The sequence below is a fragment of the Maylandia zebra genome, linkage group LG7, assembly GCF_041146795.1.
Source record: "Maylandia zebra isolate NMK-2024a linkage group LG7, Mzebra_GT3a, whole genome shotgun sequence".
Lineage (NCBI taxonomy): Eukaryota > Metazoa > Chordata > Actinopteri > Cichliformes > Cichlidae > Maylandia > Maylandia zebra.
The window spans coordinates 36,409,596-36,430,678 of record NC_135173.1 but is presented as its reverse complement, the minus strand read 5'-3'; the positions used below and the strand labels follow the sequence as shown (position 1 = coordinate 36,430,678).

Sequence of the window (21,083 nt, the reverse complement as noted above, 5' to 3'; positions counted from 1 at the left end):
TAATGCTCTGTCTGTCTAAAAGAAGTCCCAGTGTTCTAATGTTTCTGGTTTCTAAGCAATGGCCCTTGAGACCTGTTTATTTTGGACAGACAAATGCAATTATGTGTGCAAGTTATACTATTTTACTGTAATGAGTGGAATTTGTAGGTACTGTATAAAAAGTTAAACTGTACCACTTCTCACTGATAACGCCATGCCAGCCATTCATTTGTTAAGTTTACTACTGGGCTGAGATCAGTTGACTGACCAGGCCACTGAAGAAGATCCCATTTATGGGGCGATCGTGGCTCAAGAGTTGGGAGTTCGCCTTGTAATCAGAAGGTTGCCGGTTCGAGCCCCGGCTCGGACAGTCTCAGTCGTTGGGTCCTTGGGCAAGACACTTCACCCGTTGCCTACTGGTGGTGGTCAGAGGGCCCGGTGGCGCCAGTGTCCGGCAGCCTCGCCTCTGTCAGTGCGCCCCAGGGTGGCTGTGGCTACAATGTAGCTTGCCATCACCAGTGTGTGAATGTGTGTGTGAATGGGTGAATGACTGGATATGTAAAGCGCTTTGGGGTCCTTAGGGACTAGTAAAGCGCTATACAAATACAGGCCATTTACCATTTATTTGGCTTGAGAAAGTCTTGAGTTACATTTGCAGAATTTTCTTCTTCAGTATCCACTTGCACTGCGAAGCATCATCTGATCATTTTGCAGCATGTGACTGAGTCTGAGCAGAGGTTATAGCCCTGCACGCTTTAGAATCCTGCTACTGCTATCATAAATCAGAGAGCGCCACTCTTCCCCCAAAGGGAAGGGCAATACTAAAACTCTGACACTCTCTCCATGCCCATGCTCCATTTTTTTCATGGTCAACTTTGATCTTGGGTACTAACAATGAACGTCAAGGTCAAATGCTTAGCTCAAGTAGCTACTCATGTCCCCCAAGGCCTACAATTTTGTTGTGAAGTTCGAAGACGACTCATAAAAAGTTGTGGGTAAAATATGAAGTTTTTACTGATTTTCACATTTGATGTGACGATGTGAGTTTCACTGAAATGAAATCACATGGAGTTATTGGTATCTAACACAACACAAAATTTTGAAAAATTGTATTTTGAAAACTGTGGATACTAGATAAACAAACAGACAAACAAACAGACAGAACCGATTACATAATGTCTCCATTTGGGGGAAGAATTAACACTAAAGTCACCAGTTCCACTGCAGCCATAAATGCACATAACAGTGTCTCCACTACATTTGACAGATGTTGTAGATTGCTTCAGATCATGAACTGTTCCCCTCGCTTTACTTTTCTCTCCTCATCAAGTACAAGTTAATTTTGGTTTCATCTGTAAAAATATTAATATATTTGTTTTTGGTTGTTGTTGTTTTTCACAGAACTGTGCCAGCTGTGATGTGTTTTTGGTCTAATCTGGCCTTTCTGCTTCTGACTATAACCACTGTTTTGCATCTTGTTGTGAACTCTCTGTATATACATTCATGCTCTTGGTGTTGCCTTGGCTAGATGTTGTGAAGGATTCTTGACCAGGGAAAGAGCTGATGATCACAGAATTCTTTCCATGGTTAAAAGAAAAATCTGTATTCATCAATTTTCTGTGATGTTACTGAGCTGGCTGGTGTTAAACTTTTCCATTTTTAATGTATTTTAAAAATATTTTAAGTGCCAGGTTGCCTAAAGTTTTGCTAATTCTTTATAAGTTTATTTTACTTTTTCAAAATTTTACATTGAGTAACATTCTGAAATTTTTCCACAATTTGTAGACAGGTATTAGCAGATTCATGCACATTTGTCCATGTTTACTTCTGAGAAACTCTTAAATGCTCTTTTTATATCAAATTATGTTATTGACCTGTTGCGTTTTGAAAACCAAGTTAGATTGGAGGCTTGCTACATTTTAATATAGCTAATAAAAAGTTGTACTACAGTAGAATGACAATAAAATTCCACCTTCCCGAAGAAGTAGCTGAGAGAGCATTGGATGTTTTAAGAAATTTGCCAATAAAAAGCAAAGCCATACATGTACTGTCCGGATGCTACAAAGCAACTTTCAGTAGTTGTGGTATTGATACAAAGCACCTGATTGGACTTGGATGCCGTTCACTTACAAATTCATACATTTCAAATTAATGAATGATTAGTAGGTTTCAGATTATCCAAAAGGGGAACAGTTCTGTCATTATCAGAACAGCTGTGGATCAAAGGAACTCTAGCTTGCATAATTCAGAGCATGGTCTCACCCACAGACTAGAGAGCTGAATGAAGCAATTCCAAAAGAAAATAAACTTAATTGAGACATATTTTCTAACATATTTCTAATTCCATCCTATGCATGACTCAAAATTAATAATATCAGAAATAGAAACTAGAATTTCAATGAACTGCCAAACTCTATTTAGTACTGGATTAATATTTGCTCATCTGCAATGCAGAGCTGAAGTCTGCATTAATAGAGAAGATAAGATAAGATAAGATAAGATAAGATAAGATAAGATAGAACTTTATTAATCCCTCGGGTGGGTTCCTCTGGGAAATTCGACTTCCAAAAAAAGCACAGCAACGACCAAAGTTACAGTTACAGAACTGTTATATATATATACACACACACACACACACACACACACACACACACACACAGAGCTGAAGCAGTTAAGATTAATATGTAGCTCTTAGGTGCTAAAAAATTGAAAGTTCTAGTGCAATAAATCTTTTAAACAGCTCTGATAGCTCCTTTCCTGCAGGTCATGAGGTGATGAGAGCGTAAGGTTTTACGGCACTCGAGGTCCAATTATTTTTATCGTTTAAGTTTTTAATTTTAGCATCCAGTGTTATACACTTCTTTTACTGTGCCTAAAGTTAGCCGGCTCACACAACCAAACTTAAAACCAACTCCCATTAAAATTCAGCATCTGAAACATATCTTTTCAAATTTATTCAAACTGTTTTTAACTGTCTCATTTTAAGAAGATTAGAAATTACAAGATAGGACTAATATTTATCCAGTGGCTGTATTTGTCCAGTCAGGTGATGAAATGCTTAAAGTTCAACCTCATGATTATTGTTCTCTAAGGTCAGTTAATTGAACTCTATGAATATGTAGGATGAATGGAGGATGAAGCCTTTTCTAGCTGTCACTGGATTAGAGCTGGGGTACACTGTGAACTGGTCGCCACCCCATCAGGCTAACACAGTGCAATAGACAACCTTTTCTCCTCACATTCTCACAAACAGCCAATTTAGAATTTCACCAGTTAACCGAACAGGTATGACTTGGAGAAGAAGCTGGAGTTCCCTGTGAGAAAATATGCAGTCACAAGAACATGCATTATAACACCACACAAAAAGGCCTCTGCACGAACATTTTCTGCAATTCTGGGATGTGATCAAATAGTCAGTTTTGCTTAGGAAGGTTCCTAAATACAAATAGTGGACAAGCAGTGCAGGTCGTGTAAATGTTAATTACCAGTGAGTCTTCATTTCATGCTACAATGTCCTGATATGTTCTGGACCTGAACAAACTGTTAAACCCACAGGTTAACTATAGCAATTATGCCGCAGTAATGCAATCTGTCTGTTATGAAGATCAGAGTGAGCTTAAGGTTTACTATAATTCAGCTTGCATTAGTTATGTGCTGAGTGTTGCTGCATTGCCAGCCTTTAGGATTATAATTAATTATTTTGCTTTAGTCACAGAGGCTGAGAGGAGCAATAAAGGCAGGAGTTACCCTGCATCATGTCTGTAGTGGGAAGAGTGAGGGGACAGGATAAATGACAAACATTTCACTTCACTTTACACATTCCCTTTCTAAACATTCTAGCCTTGATAATAACGTCACCAGTTCATCTGAGTTTATAAAGCCTGCGTCAAGCAACACAACAAGAATAAAGTATCTAAAATGGGCTAGGGGACATTGTCATTTCCACACTGCAGACAAATGTCAAAAAATACCTACTGTCACTTTATTAAACGGTGTACTCTAAGTGTATGAATCGTCTTGCTGTTTTTTGTTGAGGTCAAGCGAAAGTGACAGGGACTTCAGAGAAAAACATCAAAAACATCAAGTTGTGCCTCAAATGACTCAAGTAAGAGTTAAATAGAGTGGGCATCAGAGTCCAAACAAAGCAGTGCTGCATGGGGACTCGTTGATCTGTATCAGTACAGTGAAAAACCTTCCCTAAAGTGAATACTCCCATCTCAGTCTTAAACCTTGTTCACAGCGTGACGTCTTTTCCAGAGGCAAATTTTTAGTCTGTGCCACTGGAGGAAGTCGAATAGGATTTTTATTTTGTGAAATCTATGAGACGTTTGATGATTTATGTATCAAATGCTTTTAGACTTTGTTACTTACTTTAGCATCACAAAATTTAGCCTTAGCATACACCATTAATCTTTTGGGGGTGCATTCTTCTGCCCCTTAAAACATACTGGTCAATATAGAGCGTCTCTCTAGAAGTTCTGTGGATGTCTGTGTGCAAGACAGGTGCAGAACACTGACAGGTTATCAGTTAACTGTCCATTTCATTTAAAGTTTCTCATTGGGAGTTATGTTGGTGAACTGCTTGTCAAAGCAAACGATTCTTGCTGTTGTTTCCGCGTACTGTCCAAAACCTAATAAAAAGATATAGTAAATGACAGTTGGCTTCTTTCTGACCAATGCTGAAACTAAAAATGTTTTGGAGGCTTCTTTGCTCCAATCAGTGCACATAGTGTAGTGTAATAGTAAACATAGCAAATACAGGCTGTTAAAAGTACAGGAAGGAACTAATTTTATGTTTTTTTAAAAGGCATTTTTGGTCCTCTAGTTTAATGGTTTGCATGTAAGGTCTCTACCTTCTTCTCATCCCCTTCCTGCAGTAGCTGCATGTTGCTTCGGCGCTGACTGTCAGTTCTTCTCAGAGTGGCGCTGCGATGCTCAGGCAGGTCAGGAGGAGGAGACACGCTTCGGCCCTGAGGGTCAACCCAGGTATAAACGTGGTTGGTGACATAGCCGCCTGGAATGCGACCGACTGAACGCACTGAGAGGCAAAGCTTTTTACTTCCCTTGAGCACCTGAGGAGAAGAAAAGAGAGCGGAGGAGAATAAATTGAGGCCAAATAAAAATTAAAAATAAAAATTTGCTTTTCAGTATGTGCTTGAGTTGAAGGAGCAAAGTATACTCGCATATCTACACTTGAGTCAATTTAATTTGATTTGACAAAGCCAAAACATACTCCCACACATAAACATCCATGGTTATAAAATCAGTGTGAGGGCTTAGAAGAAGATATTGAAGTGAGAGACAACACACACAAAAAAAATCAAGCTGAAACGAATGTTTGGTCGAAAATTAAAGATTGCAGAGAGAAATGGCCAATATTTGGAAGGTTTTTCTAATATCCAAAAACCCCAAATGACCAAACAGCACCACCACCCACCCACACAAACAACAACACTTCTAACACATTTCTATAGAAAATTGCTGTTGGCTGTGCCTCATTGCCTTCTGATAGCTTGCCATATGTGCAATCCCTCTGCAGATCGATGTATTCCCATGTGCCTCGTGGTCTGGAGGAATCAAGCTGAATAGGGTTGAATCTCTTAATGATCAAAAAAATCCTTGTGTACCACCAACACAAAAGGACTCTCGACTTTCATTTCATACTAACGAAACACACACTGTTGATTTTTAAAACAGATACTGCAACAATCTCAAGATTTGTGAAATACTGGCTCACTATAGAGCTAGAGTCCAAGACTGTCACAACAAAGACCACACCACAGCGTGGTAAAAGACTTCCCAAAGTTCCTCTTTGTCAGGAATCCAATTTAATTTGTTACACAGTGTCCCTCCATTCTCTTCTTTAGTGAGCTACAATTAAGCTACCCCTCCCATCAATCTTTGTTCATTTGTCTTCTTGCTACAGTTCTCGCAAGGAACTACTAAATGCTTCTGTTGAAATGCCTATTAACATATGCTCAGAGCAACAACTAAAATCATTACTTGTCAGAGTGCTGTGGATTGCAGCGGAGGCCCATCTCTTTGAGCACAACAACCCGACTGAATCAATTTCACAATTTTGATTTGTGCCGAGAGATAATAACTTCAATTCTGAGGCAACAAACCCCTGTCAGCAGTGAAGATGCCTGATTGTATTGCCATGCCTTTGAGCACTCTCTCCCTCTTTCACCTCCTGCTCCCTTTCTGGGCGGCATCGATGCAGAACTGTAGATAAACATACATAGCAGATAAGTTGAGTAACACATGAGCAAAGAAGGAAGAAATGTGTGCATATAATATCCAAGAAAAACCACAAACTGCATGAAGTAGAAAGGGAAAACTGCATGTCTTCGTGATTAACTGCGCCAATTATGACTGTGGTAACGTCAAAAACAATCTCCTTGTTTTGAGCAATGCGTATTGTCACCAGAACATGAAATGTGTTGCATCCGTCTGAGCCAGAAGACATCACCAGAGGGTCCTGGGAATCAAAACATAATCATGATGGAAGGCTGATACTGAAAAAAGCAAATAAACTTCATTCATTGTTTAGTCAGCATTGGCATTCCCATTGCTGGGTCCATTAATAGTCTAACAGCACAAAACTAGTAAATTAATTTTTATTACCTACAAGCATGGTGAAATAAGTAAGAGTCACTATATATTACTCTAGAACTGGGACACAGCTATAATTACAACTATAGTTATTATAGAGGAGGACAGAAATTTGTATTGCATGGTGATTAAATCACTGCAGAACCTTTACAATTCAATTCAGGCTTTGAATGTGCTGCACCATCTATAATCTAAAGCGGTTAATTATAGTTGCAAAAAATGTTTTTGAGATGAAGAGTTCTGCACTGATTGCTCATAAAATGTGGTCTGACTTTCATCTAAGTCACGATTACAAACAAACAACCTTTGACTAACATTACAACACGACAACAGCTGTACTTTTCAGGTCGTCATTAACACGTTGAATAATCGCACACAGAGATAGTTGAAGTGTGTGAAACTGTGATAATCAGTCAAATAAAGTTGGAGTCAGATGTTTCACTTAAGAAGATGGGACTGCAAGTATTAGATGTGCAGACAAAGTCTTGTTATTGACAGTTGGTTGATGAATGTGACCTTACAAACAGCTTTACATAGATGCATTGTGCTGGAAAATGATAGTATAACATTTCTTAAGATCTGGCTATTTAGTACTTTGCAATAACACAAATGGAAATTCGGCACACTCTCTTAGGATTGGGCATCTTCCAAGGATTGCACCAAGAGCAGAATGTGCAATCCTGAAATAGGAAAAAATGCACATGAAGGTAACAAGAAAATTAGAGATACAGTTAAAGTTCTGGCAACAATACAAAAGCCTATGTAGCCTTAGTACTGTGTGCCCACACCAAAACCTTATGCATACTGAAATATTACAGCCACACTAGGGCAAATAGCAGTTACTGGCATGATCAAAATTATTGTGACTGTATGCAATGAACTTGCGATCTTGTTGTTTTGAAATGGTTGCTTTAAAGATGCGAACCATATCTCCAACCACTCGCAGTCAGCTGCAGTCTTTAAATCGACTTTAGCCCATTAAGACAGTGATAAAAATAGAAATGTCTGCTATCAGTTTGAGTCGATTAAACACCATCTGTTTGTAATATTATGGCAATTAACTGTGAGAAATCAGTGAAAATTGGGAGTCTGCTGCAATCCATTGCAGTTCTATTACCATCTAAGCACACACATGTTAAAAAGCAATTCACATTAACTACTCAGATTTAAAGTTTACCTCAAACCTTGTAGATTAGAAATAGAAATTCCTCCACAAACAAAGAAATACTTGCTTCAGGATGGCAACTTAACTGCAAAGTGACGCTCAGTAGCCTTGCTTGTTGTTAGGAACATAACCAGAAAGTTGGCAACAAGTTGAAACAAGATGCATAGACGGACTCAGACTAATTGCAATGTATCTGCAATCTTGGCAATTATAAATTAAACAGCAGGTATTGCACACTTCACATCTGATCAAGGCAGTTGATCATCACGACTACTTGTAATAGCAAAATTACCACCAACTGATGCTACTTTTCGTAGTTGTAAGGAGTCTGCTATCCTATTATATACTTTAGTGTGAATGAGCCATAAAGCATGGTGGTGGTATGAATACAGTTTAGGGCTTTTTTGCATTGGTTTGCTGCGTCAGTCTCATATGTAAGCAGCTATGAAACATCTGGCCCCCTGTAGATTCTCCTTTAGCACCAACAACCTACAAGATACAAAAATCAAGTGTTTACTTATCTATCCAGCCTGTAAGTGATGATTAAACTGCTTGTTGTTTGTTAATTTAGTCAGATTTTGTTTTACAATAGCTGACTTAGATGAAGATCCTGATTCCAAAGGCTTTAAAAACTTTTTGCTCTAACTGTGACACACTTTTGTGGCTTTTTTTGCAGTGATTGCTTGGTCCAGGGGTAGACTGGTTTCCTTTTCCAACCAGCATGCACACAGCCTCTCTTTGATTTATAGCTCCACGCAGGCGCTATCATTGTGTGTGCTGGTCTGAGAATCTTGACTGAATTTAGAGGAAATAGAGGGGGAAGGCAAATGAGCAGTGTTTAGACGCAATGAGAAGAGGGAGAGCAGGGCGTTAGGGTAACATGACACACAAGGAGAAAACGGGAAGATGGAGGGTAATGGAGGTAGCGGTGGGAGGGCAGCAGGTTTAACAGGGTCTCTCGTCCTGTGAATAAGAAGCAGCAGTAATCAACAAAGCAGCTGGGGTACACTGGTCCTAATGCCTCATCCCTGGATGAAAGTGCTGATAGTGACACCGGGCTGATGAAGCTCACCACTGCTTCCGAAGCAGAACAAAAACCATTAGGACAATAATGGAATATATAGTAGGGGATAATCAAAACGGCAACGGCAGGTGAACCGCTTTCATACAATGCCATACTCTCACAGGAGTCCAGGCAATCCATTTCATACGCAGAAGCTTACTGCACAAAGCCCGGCTGCAGAGACCAACCACTTCCATCTCTTAGAAATGCACGGTTCTATACTGCAGGAGGTTTGTGGCAGGAAAATTACTGACTAAGAAATTACTTAGGAAGTCTGAGGAGTCAAACTATAAAGCCTGGTTATATCGTGGCTATTAAATGGTCCCTATGGTATTGTAAATAATTTTCAACTGGGATAGCTAAAGCTTCAAAAACACACTAAACACAAATCCTTTGATTATGTTCTATGCCTCTTATATGCCATAACTACAAGTTATGTAAATACTAGTTCCTCAATTAGATTTATAACGGTAAAATCTTTAAATACATTTAAATAAAAAATGATCGTTATGAGGTTGGAGCAACATCACCTTTACCTCTGCCCATTTGTGGTGCAGCAGCAGTTTTACAATATAGACCCACGCAGTGTTAAACCACACAATAAACGTGGGTGTAGTGAAGACTGGATATACTTCGGTTCCACAACTATTAGTTAAGACTTAAGAGTTATATTATCTGAACTTTATAATAATTGCTATAAGCCTTTATTAAAGCTCTGTTACAATATTTGGATGGGATTAAATCATTAGCAGCATTAGCTATATTCTAGACAGTTTCTCATGAGGTGCAAAATTATAGAGACAGAGAGAAAAAGAGTGAGAGTAATGTGTGCAAGCTGACAAGGAGACTAATATGAGCTAATGATATCTGACAGCAAGAAGAAGAAACGTTATTCATTTAAATGGGCCTGTTTTGTTAGAAAAGAAGTTAGGAGGACAAAATAGGTTAATATCTATAGACTTATGTACCATCTATCCTCTGACCCAGTGGCTGCTGAAGTAGGCCCAGCTTGGCCACGACCCTGAATTAGGTAAACAGTTATACATGTGATGTCACCTGCTGGTCAAATAGGGTTTTGTTTTTTTTTTGTTTTTTTTAGCATTTTGGCAGTTGCCTTGATTTTTGTGTGTTTTTGTTAAATAAATGTCAAAAGTGCATCTGACATTTTCCACATGTCACTTGCTAACAAAAGGTACGGTAGCTATGTCGTGCATCTTAAAGCATGCCTGTCACTAACTCTATCCCTGCAAACACAGAGGTCAGCACTTGGTACCCATTAAAAAGAATGCAGACCCAGAAGTACTTTTATATACAGTCTATGGTTCAGATAAGGCGAAGTAATATAATCCTTTAGTCTTCTGTTACATTTATTTATTTTTTTGTGCTGGCTGATGATTTGGCTCTAAGAGATTAAGCCAGTCAAAGCTCATTTTACCAAGTGACTTCACATGCTTGAGAAATTATCATGACTGTGTGACCCCCGTACACAGTCACGCACAGAGACACAAAACAAGCGGCTAACGCACAGATGTTCAAGTTCAACAAAGCACAGGTAAAACGTCTTTCATCACTTTATTTACTGCTGTCACAAAACATTTGTCAGCAATAGGAGATTTTTTTTGTTTATCTTTACAAACGTTACACAAAGGTTTGTTCACTCACTTCCACACTACTACTATTAGCACAAATTATATTTAAGTACTTCATACACAGTGCTCCTGGGGACATGTCTGGGGACAAACATCTTTTTCCCATTTCGTCATTGTGCTGGTCGATTTATTAATGTTTTATGTAAAAAAAAAAAAAAAAAAAAATCCTAATTCCAATCACAGTATCCTGCTCACAGGAGAAATCGAGCATATTCTGTAAGGAATCACGCAAATACAAACATAAAAGCCTATATTCTTTTTATTTGTATAAGTGTATACATTTTAAGAAAGCAAAATTAGGGGTTATGCTTTCATTTTTAGGACCCTCTATAGGTTACGCCTCATGCGGTGATGGATTGCTTCCCACTCCTGGCATATATTTACAAGTGATATTGTCTTTCTGAAACCCTAATGAAGTGTTTAAGAGGTTTTTTGTTTGTTTGTTTGTTTGTTTGTTTGTTTTGTATTTTTTACTCTAGCTTATAGTAACAAATGAATGACAGCATTTAACTTGAAAGAGTTTCCATAATTCTCCCGGCAGCCCATAATATTCAGACTTCCTGTATGCTTGAGTTGTTGGAGCTGAAAGTCTTTTGGAGCATGATGATTTGATTGTCTTTGTTTTTGTTTCCGTCAGAGGCCTCAAAGAAAGCATAGAGTACTCTAATCTGTCAAGAGATATAAAAATGTTTCATGTGAAAGAACAGGTTTAGAACTGGATGATCATACCTGATATATTAACAGTATTTTTAAAAGGACATAGTTGTGTTATATACTTATAGATGCCCAACTGCAGAGACATGCAGTCCATGCTTTTTCCTTTTTTTAAAAACAAGCAAACACACCAACAAAAACAAATGCAAAGACGAGCCTATTCCTTAATTGTATAAATAGAACATCCCAGAAAACTGCTTTCCACTACCTGATGCAAGGTGTTTTGCCCAAACTGGGATTTTCTGGCTCTATTAACAATGTACAAAAGAAGTAAGTAAGTGCCAGGAGCACAAAATGAAAAGACAACAAACAACAAGGAGTGTAATTCTGCACCCACATTATCTTAGAAAGGCCTAGGAGATTAAAATGACTGATTACTCTTTGCTGGCACTGCTACATTGTGTGTTCATAATGTGTGTATGTGTTCAATTACAGCAGGCCTGGGGAACTCCAGAGAACAAGCGAGCTGCAACAAAAGTAGAACGTGCGTTTGTTTGATGGCTTGTTGGAAATCCGAGTGCGCCTGGGAGGAAAGCGGATCTGTCAGCGGCGTCAATGGATCATAGCTGTGCAGCGTTGGCACAATTTTCAAAGTTCGATCTATCAGCTGCATGCGTTTGTGCCTTTAGGAGAAAGGCGAAGCGTGTGAGTGTTGATGAAGTGCGTTACCCCGACGCTGAGCGGAAACAGAACGAACGCAGGAATCACACGAGCTCGTTTCCACATCAGTTGAGCTTGCATGTGTCACTCTGACAGGTAGGCCCACAAGGTGTCAGCTTCACAGCACTGGGTGCAGTCAGTATGCATTATGACAACAATATGTTTTTATGGTGGTGAGCTACAGTCAAATGGACAGTGAAGATTCAATACCCCATCCCTTGTCCAATAAAAATGGACGACTATGTACTAAAATGTTTTTAGTACCTTCAGTTTTCATCTCACATGATACTGTGTTATTTTCTGTTATTTAGCACACAATAACATTTCGCTGCTTAGATATTGTATCAGTCACACCTTGAATGGTAAATAGTAAATGTACTTACATTTATACAGCACTTTTTAAAGTCTTAATGACTACTCAGAACCACACATTTACATGCGCAAACACAGTCACACTGTGCTTTTATTGTATGCATACATCTTTATCTGTCACACAAACATGCACTCACACACCAGTGTATGCCTCACACCACCCATGTCCCAACTAGTGAACGTGGACCAAACCACTGTGAAGGAGTAGGATTGTCTCAATACTGAAAACTGCAAGCTTGATATTATACACAGAAAGATATTTGATAATGTTTGACATTTTTGATACCACATGGGCCAAGAATCACAAAAATTAAGAGGTAATATTATTATTATTTATATATCAATATTAGAACAATACAACCTACCAAAAGATTATCTTAGGTAGTGTAAAAAAAAAAAAAAGTAAATAAATAACAGCAATATTTTTAGGTTATTTGAGGTAATGCTGTGCTTTAACTGAATTGAAACCATATTACATTGCTGATCCAATAGAGTTGTCTCAGCTTCAATCTGGGGCTTTCAGGGAGGCACAACACTTTGTAGACACCGTGTAACGTTTTATTATTAGCATTGCCTCTAGCTGCTATCTTAATGATAACTTAACAGATGGCTACTGTGGCTATCGGATAATGATGCTTTTGGCTGCTCCTTCGAGTCTTGTTTAAACTTTCTGCATCCACAAGTCCACCAGGGTAGGCTTGGGTCTGAGTGACATGAATTTAATTAACAAAAGAGCAGCGGACAGCCATGTGCCCACCTGCTTTTTTGTAAGCACGTGGATTCGTCCACTGAGATTTAACATTGCAATGCACCAACTGTGTGCTCCAGGCAGTGGACTTCAAATAAGTCTAACAGGAATGCCTACTTGACCATACTGTCTCCAGCTGTCCCTGGTCTAGAGATTTATGTCACTGGGACCTAGAGGAATAAATGAATAATAAATAAATAAATAAATAAATAATAAAGCTACTTTTGGCAATTCAGTTGCCACAAGGGGTGGCACTGCACACTTGATTTGGCAGAGTTTTACACCAAATGTAAAATTCTGATAAAACCTCACAAGGGATTTGTGTTTCTGGCTGGAACTCAACCAGCAGTCTTTCCTTTGCTAAGCAAAAATGTTAACCACTACAACATTGGAGACATTTGACACAGAAAGTATAATCCTGGTTTAATCAACTTTATTTCCCAAGGGATTTCCAGAGCAGATGGAGCTTCATGTTTGGTTTAGCTAAGATTTTACATTGGATTCTCTTCCTGAAGCACCATTCTCAATTCTGTGACTCCCTGAAGCTCAGTTTGTGTCCTTTAGATAGTTGCTAATAGCTAAAGGGAAAATGTTAACATGTGCATCAGCCAGGTTAACTTTTATGATAACTGTTTAATACTTCAGTGTTGGTGAAATGGGGGCTATACTGACCTCTCAAAAGTCCTCATAAAGACTTTTCAGTGTTGTGACATCAACTACTTCTGTAATATACAGCCATTTACTGTAAAATAACTCATCTGAATTATATGTGGCAGACTGTATAATGTTTTTGTCACAGGACTTACAGCCTTTACAGATATGCAGTGGGATAGCAAAACTGTTAGCTAAAAAGTACAGCTCATTTTTTCACCAATTTCTTTTTGAAAAATAGCTCTGAAAATGGATCAAATCTAACAACAAATTAAGTTGGTAATAAATTGAGCTGAAGCATGATCCAATAAATCCAAAGTAGAAACAGAATCCCTGTTTATCTAAAGATTGAGGATCTGAATAATCCAATATTTGGCTAGTTCCAGTCTTAGTATCTCACTGTCAAAAGGCCTTTAGTGAGACCTTTGGGTCATCTTTTATTAAACTGATGATCTTTCTTGCCATTTTAGTGATTTTAAAATGTGAGCGTAGTGGTGTGCTATGTGTATAAGCCGACACATGCACATTTGTTAGACATAGGGAAGCAGTTTAGGCTCCAAATGAAGTAAACACTTCAAGGATTAATGAGTAATTGACAGGGCTGCAAACACAGAGACTTAATGGAGCCAAGTCATCACTCACAGGGATTTGCCAGAGGAAAACATCTACAATGCATCTCTGCTACCCAAGCCATCTTCGTTAATCCTTCTATTCCCTAATCCATCTTGAACTGTGTTTTGTTTTCCCATTTTAATTTGAATAAATAGCTTCAGCTACCTGCATATGTACACACGTATGCGCACTTATCTCTGCAAGTTGCATACAAAATACAAAAACAGTCTGACACCAAGTATGCCGAAAAAAGACTCGGGAAGCAATCAGTAGTAACACTGTATCTGCTGACGATTTTCTGTGTTTCATTTAATCTTTTCTGCTGCTGAGCCCATCCTTTCATCACAATTCACAAGGATGTGAATTATTGTGCCTAGAACTCTACTCTGTGATTGATATCTCTACTTTAAGTTAAAAGTAGAAAAAGATTGATGCTAGCTTTATGCAAATGACAGGATGGATAAAAAAAAATTTTCTCTCAGTGTGGCAACAAAGAAAAATCTAATGTTAAAGACTGTTAACCAATTCATCTTATGCAAAGGGCAATCAAAAAGTTCTTCAACTTCAACCAAAAAAGAAAAACAAGAGTCCAAACCAAATTTAAATGTGTCTGCCATATCTGCTTGTGTTACTCAGTACTGCTTTCAGTCTGTTATGACCGCTTGATTGTAAGTGTTTCAGTTTCACAATGCATCTCAAACCTTCACAGAGAGCAAACCTGTTTAGGATCATCACTGGTGGCAAAAGCTGGGATTGCCTATGAGTAAGCGATGAAATGGCAGTCTTCACTGTGCAAGCCCAAAATCTGCATATCAGCTGAGGAGTGCAGCCAGAAGCATGATCATCAGAATTTTCTTGCATATCCACTGGTTGTACACCATGAATCTGAGCCCCAGGATCAGGCTGCCAATGAGAGTTCCACATCGCTCATCCCTTCGTCACTGATGGTCAGTCCAGTCTCCAGTTGCCAAGGAAACCCCCTTATTTAACATCCAGTCAGATGTCAATTAATGGCATCCTGTGCTCTCATTAGTAGTCACTATAATCGTTCACCTTCAAGTTGAGAGCAGTTTTAACTCTTTTGCATTGCCAGCAGTTATTTCACCAATCCTCACTTGAAGCCACTGAATGTCATCGGCTTTTGACGGCCTCTGGTCATTACATCACTGCTAGTTTATTCCTGTGTGGACAACTTATAAGATTTTGATGTGTCTAAGAGAGAATATAGTGGAGCAATCTGGAACAATTTTTGACCGCAGACTTCACACTCAGCCCTCCCGCATTCCCGAAATTCTTCAACTTCATAGTCTGCCCGAAAATGAAATTCAACTTGAAGCCCCACTATTATTATGAAGATGCAGTTTCACACCCACTGGTCCTGCTGCACATGGGCCATATGAAGCGGAGTGTCCTCGGTATAATGCATTTTTTGTCCTGATTTCATGAGTTAAATTACTGACGCTTTAGACCCACGGCATTTTCTCCAAAGTATGCACAATACACATTTGCGAGAACCATAAAAATGCAGTGGGAACATGCATGTTTTTAAGAAATTTCAAGCCCTCCTACCTGCAAACAGTGACACCAAAGACTAATAGGAGGATACATCTATGGCTAATAAGTTATAATTATGCAGTGATCAATATGGACACTGAAGTGCGTAAAATTGTACAAAGAGAACAAAGTGTCAAGGCGGCAAGTGTTACTATGGATTAATTTACCCCCCACTTGTTCCTTTAGACCACCTCATTAATTAAGCTCGTCTCCTATAGCTCCTCTCCTCCCTGCCATATCTCTTGTATTGAACCCCATATCTCTCAGTGGATGTTATATATGATGCTGCCTCCAGGACATAGATGCCCACCATCTTTCAATGAAATTTACTCACACAGACAGAGAGCAAGAAAAAGGGAGAGGGCAGATAATGAGACCAGCAAATGCCAATTCATTGCTCGCTCTCTGCTTCATTCATTCACAGCCCTATTGTGCTTCACTGCAAATGAGTATAAATTTTCTGTTTGTGTCAATTTAGAATGACTGCATTTGTCATTGTTTTGTTGTGAAACAACACAATAGCGAGGGCACAGTGGTGCAGTTAGCACTATCACCTCATAAGCCTGCTGGTTAACTCCTTTCTATGAGGAGTTTGCAGGTTCTATCTGAGCCTCCAGATGCTCTCGTTTGTCTAAAGCATATTAGGTAAACTGGTGTTTCTAAACTGGCTGTAATATAGATGTGATCTCAGTATGATTTCAGAGCTATCGCCCTTTTCATTAAGCTCAGTCCGTCCTTTGTTCTAAATTGTGCAAAAAGCCTGTTTTGATTGTCCTGCAGGCGACTGCAGATGCTGAAAGCTCTGTTTCTACCGCAAAACAGAATCAATTAATGCACCTCAGCATTAAGACCTGAGATCTGCATGGACACATCGGAAAAGTGCCTCAGATATCAAATTGGATGGTTCTGAGTAATTATCACTGCTGCGGCACAGAGCCTTATGAAAGCATGTGCCAAGACAAACTGAGTTACTGCAGCTACATCAGTAAATTTAGAGATGGTAAAGAAGTGAAGATGCTTAGCATAGATTGAAAATGTAAATGAGACAAAATGCATTTCTTCATGAAGCATTTGAATGCCTGACGACATGACTAATTTTTTATATTTAGACTTCGGACTTAAGAGGAAATGATTAAATACTGTAAATTATCAGATTTTCTCATCTGAACTAACAGAAGATTAATATCATTGCCTCTGAGTATTTGTTCCATCTCCAGAATAAAATGATTATTATGGTTCAGCTAATATATATTTTTTAAATGGTTGGCCATGGTTTAAGAAAATACACTGTTAGTGAGGCTATTTCTAAAGCACTTTAAATCATTGCGCCTAGCATCTGAACTCCAATACATGAAAAATGCATTAAACAGACTGCAATTATATGTATTAAATTGCCTTTAGTGCCTTGCTTCATAAAATACAGGATAAATAGATACAATTATTAACTAGTGGAACTTTAAAGCAGAGGTATAGACTGCTGTACTTGTATAAATTCTTTCATTTTTGTTTGCAGCGGAACTAGAAATAGACAAGGTCCAGGCATTTAACCGCTGTGATCACAGCAACATACAGCAATTTAAGAAGCAGAGGGCAGACAGTCTCCTGAAGGACATATTCAACTGCTGCCTTCTTGGGTGAAGATGATCACACATAAAGGGGTCAAAAAAAATTGGCATCTCTGTCAGTGGGCAGGGTTTCTAACCAGCAGTCTACTGTCCACAAATATACTGTCAGTCTGAAGGCTTTATTCATCTGCCCTCATTTCTGTAAAAGACACTTCTGCAGGGAAGAGGCATGAATTATAGAAAACCGGAACTACAGCACCTCAGCAGGAGCTAGTGCATGTCTGCATACGGTATAAGACAGTCTCATTACGCACCACTAAACTGTGAGTGGCTCTAAGTGTGCGTGAGTATTTCTGTCTGTGTGTGTTTTCCCTGTGTCTGCATGTGTGTTTATCTTTGTTTTCAGGCAAGTTTGCCTGTGTGTGGGAAGATCAAAAGAGTGTGGAGGCAGTAAAGTTTCTACTGTGGTACCTGGATAGGAACTTTTAATGCCTGGAGACCTGACGTGTAACTAACAAGTGTAGGAAGGCGCTTTATCCATCACTGTACATGCATGTATACTGTCTGCTTATAGGAGGCATTTTATCATTCTTTCCAGTTATATAATAAAAATTTAAAGTTGCCTTTCATACTATTAACTATTAAAATATGTGTCCAAGATCTAGGCTAGTAACTCCAGCCTGCCAAGGGGAAGAAAAAAAGTTAGATGATATTCTAAGCTTCTGATCTTCTGCCTTAACCCAGGTTAAAGCACATGAAAGAATCATGAATGTGAACAAACTGCAGCAATACTGTTAGGCTCCAAAACGGTCGTTCTGTGAGATAGCCTTGGACAAAATTCTCAGTCAGTAGACGCATATCATAGCAGCAGTAACACTTAAAATGGGCTGTCCTAAATTTCTACCTATTAGGAAAGAACAATTATATGACACACGGATCAATGAAACACCAGCAGCATTGTAAACTTAAATGGAAACAACATGGTTAATAAATATAGTTAAGGTGTGGTTGAAAATGCCTCGCTCATATGATTTGTCTTCCAGATGTTACCATGAAGATTAAAACATACATCACAGTCTAGGATTCAGTGGGCTTCATTATCATATATCAAGCCTATATCTTTATCCAAGTATATCTGATTCAAAGTTTTGCTGTAATAAACTTTGCTGAAACTTTACAGTCTGCATCTGACTTAAGCCTTGATTGTACTCTGTTGCAACCACAGCACAGTGATGACATAAGGGTATACAGAAGTATACTCAGAGCTTTATGGTACATTTGATGCAAAGTACTTGTGTCAGACATAGCTAGTAAAATCACATTCAAATGATACAGATGACCAATCATAACACAAACTTTAATATTAGACAAATATAAACGTAAAGTAGTAAAGCATACGTAGAAAACAACTGAAGTCATCATTTAGAAAATACGGAGAAAAAAAGTTATCCAATTCTAGCTGACTGCAAAAAAAACGTGCCCCCTTGCTAAAGATTAACCACATTATTTGGAGAGCTAAGTTCAATTTCCCTTTAGACACATCCAGGTCTTATTACTTGGAAGACATGTTGAATGAAGAAATCATTTAAATAGAACCTGTCTGATAATATAATGTACGTTAAAGGATCTGAAAAAGCAACACATCATGCCATGATATTTGCCAGGAAACACTATGATGACTCCCAGGACTTTTTGGAAAACATTGTGTGGACTGACGAGACAAAAGTTGAACTTCTTTTGAAGATTTGCATCCTGTTACAGCTGGTGTAAGCACTTTGAGATCACCTGAAACAGGCCATTCGTGCTACCAAACGCTCCAAAGTGGCTGAACCCACCTCCACAGTGATGTGAGTGACTGCCAGTCAATTAATTTCAATCCAGTTACATTTATAAACCCAAAACACAATGACATTTGCCTCAAGGTACTTTATATTATAAGCTAAAGACCCAATAAGTTAAGTTTGATTTCAGTTCTTGCTGCCAAGAGTGGTGGTACCATTTATTGGGTTTAGGGGACAATTGCTTTTTCAAATAGCGCCAGGAAGGTTTGGGTAGCTTTTTCACTGAATAAAATCATCATTTAACAACTGCATGTTGTGTTTACTTGGATTACCTTTGTCTAATATTTTAATTTGTTTGATGATCTAAAGCATAAAAGTGTGAGCATCATGCAAAAAACTAAGAAATCAGAAGGGAGGCAAATATTTTTTCACTGCACTGTAGACACCTTTGTCCCTCAGAGCAAAAACAGAGAAACTGGTTTAGCCTTCTCTTCAACATGCCTGTGAAATAGTAAGCAGAGCCTCCAGCAGGTCCCTGGGGTCTGACATCACTGGGGAGAATGGCACACACACACACACACACACACACACACACACACACACACACACACACACACACACACACACACACACACACACACACACACACACACACACACACACACACTCACTCTTCAGGCACTACCCAGACACACAAACATAAAAGCGCTGCCTAACTTCTGTTTTTCATGCAAGCAGACACACACATGCACATTCATTCATGTCCTAGGTCACCTTTGATGTGCACAGCTGTGTTGCTATGTGACAATGAAAACAGAAAATCAAAAAAAGAAGATAATTGAGAAAAACAATGTAAGCCAGTGAACAAAGAAATAACCGAGGAGTCCCAGGATACCGAACAACATTATGTGCATTACTTTAAGGATGTCTAGCTACAAGAAGCACCGAGTACCTTGTTTGACAACTACAATGTTATCACATGGCATTAACGCTTCACAATGAATCATAAGTAGATAAAACTACATATTAACATACTAACATCCCTGATGACTTTATTAACATAATAAAAGGTTCTCATCTGGGATCCAGGCCCAGTTTATTATGTTCCAGCTGTCTCTAACAGCAAACATATTTATTGACACCAAAAAAGGTCAAAGTCTATTGAACGTTTGAGTAGATGAATACATAAATAATAAAGATATACAGTAACAAGCACCTTAAAAGTGCTGCTGCAGCACACTGGACAGTGAGAGAAAGAGTAAGATGAGCCCAACACACAAGCCAACACAAGTGCTTGTCAATCAGCTAATCAACACTGAAACAGAGCATAGTATTTACTATAACATCAAAGTAATTTTAAGCATTTGTAATAATGCAACAATGATTTAGAAGCATAAAAGGCTAGTTAAACATTTAACCCAAAGAGGTTCAGAGGAAAATAACTTTATTAATTAGTAAAATTAACAGAAATGTATTAAAAAGAAGATTGTACCCACAGGCCTATCTCAGCTGAAATAAAGGTGGCTAAATCTCCAGTCTATTACAGGTCCCAAAGAATACCTATGGTTATTTATATATAAATAATTACATTTATTGCCCATGCTAATAAATAAACAGGTTATTGAATGAGGGGATAAATAAAGAAAGAAATTATTTTAAAAAGCTAAATAAATAATCCAGAAATATTTCCTTATTTTGAATTTTATAACTTAATTAACACCTACAATAATATTTGTCAACGCATTTAGTAAGATAGGCAGTCATTTATTTATCTAGCTTAAATTTTGAGAGTTGTGGTATTCCATATATGAGTTTTGTGTGGTTTACACAAAGCTGGATGCACGGAAATATAAAAGGCTGCTACTTAAACATATGTTAAAACAGTAGAGGAGAAAAGCAAATAAAGTATGCTATAATACAAGGGCACATTGAACCTCTGTAGCTTCAAAAGCATT

At 38.4% G+C, this 21,083-nt stretch overlaps 1 protein-coding gene across 5 annotated transcripts in view; it reads right to left on the bottom strand.

Annotated features, from left to right (window-relative positions):
• Positions 1–21,083, bottom strand: part of whrna (whirlin a) — a 232,820-nt gene that overhangs the window by 125,615 nt on the left and 86,122 nt on the right. For all 5 annotated transcript variants that reach the window (XM_076886312.1, XM_076886310.1, XM_076886309.1 and 2 more), the window contains exon 2: positions 4,833–5,051. In XM_076886312.1, coding sequence (XP_076742427.1) covers positions 4,833–5,051 — 219 coding nt within the window. The remainder of the gene's footprint in view (positions 1–4,832; positions 5,052–21,083) is intronic.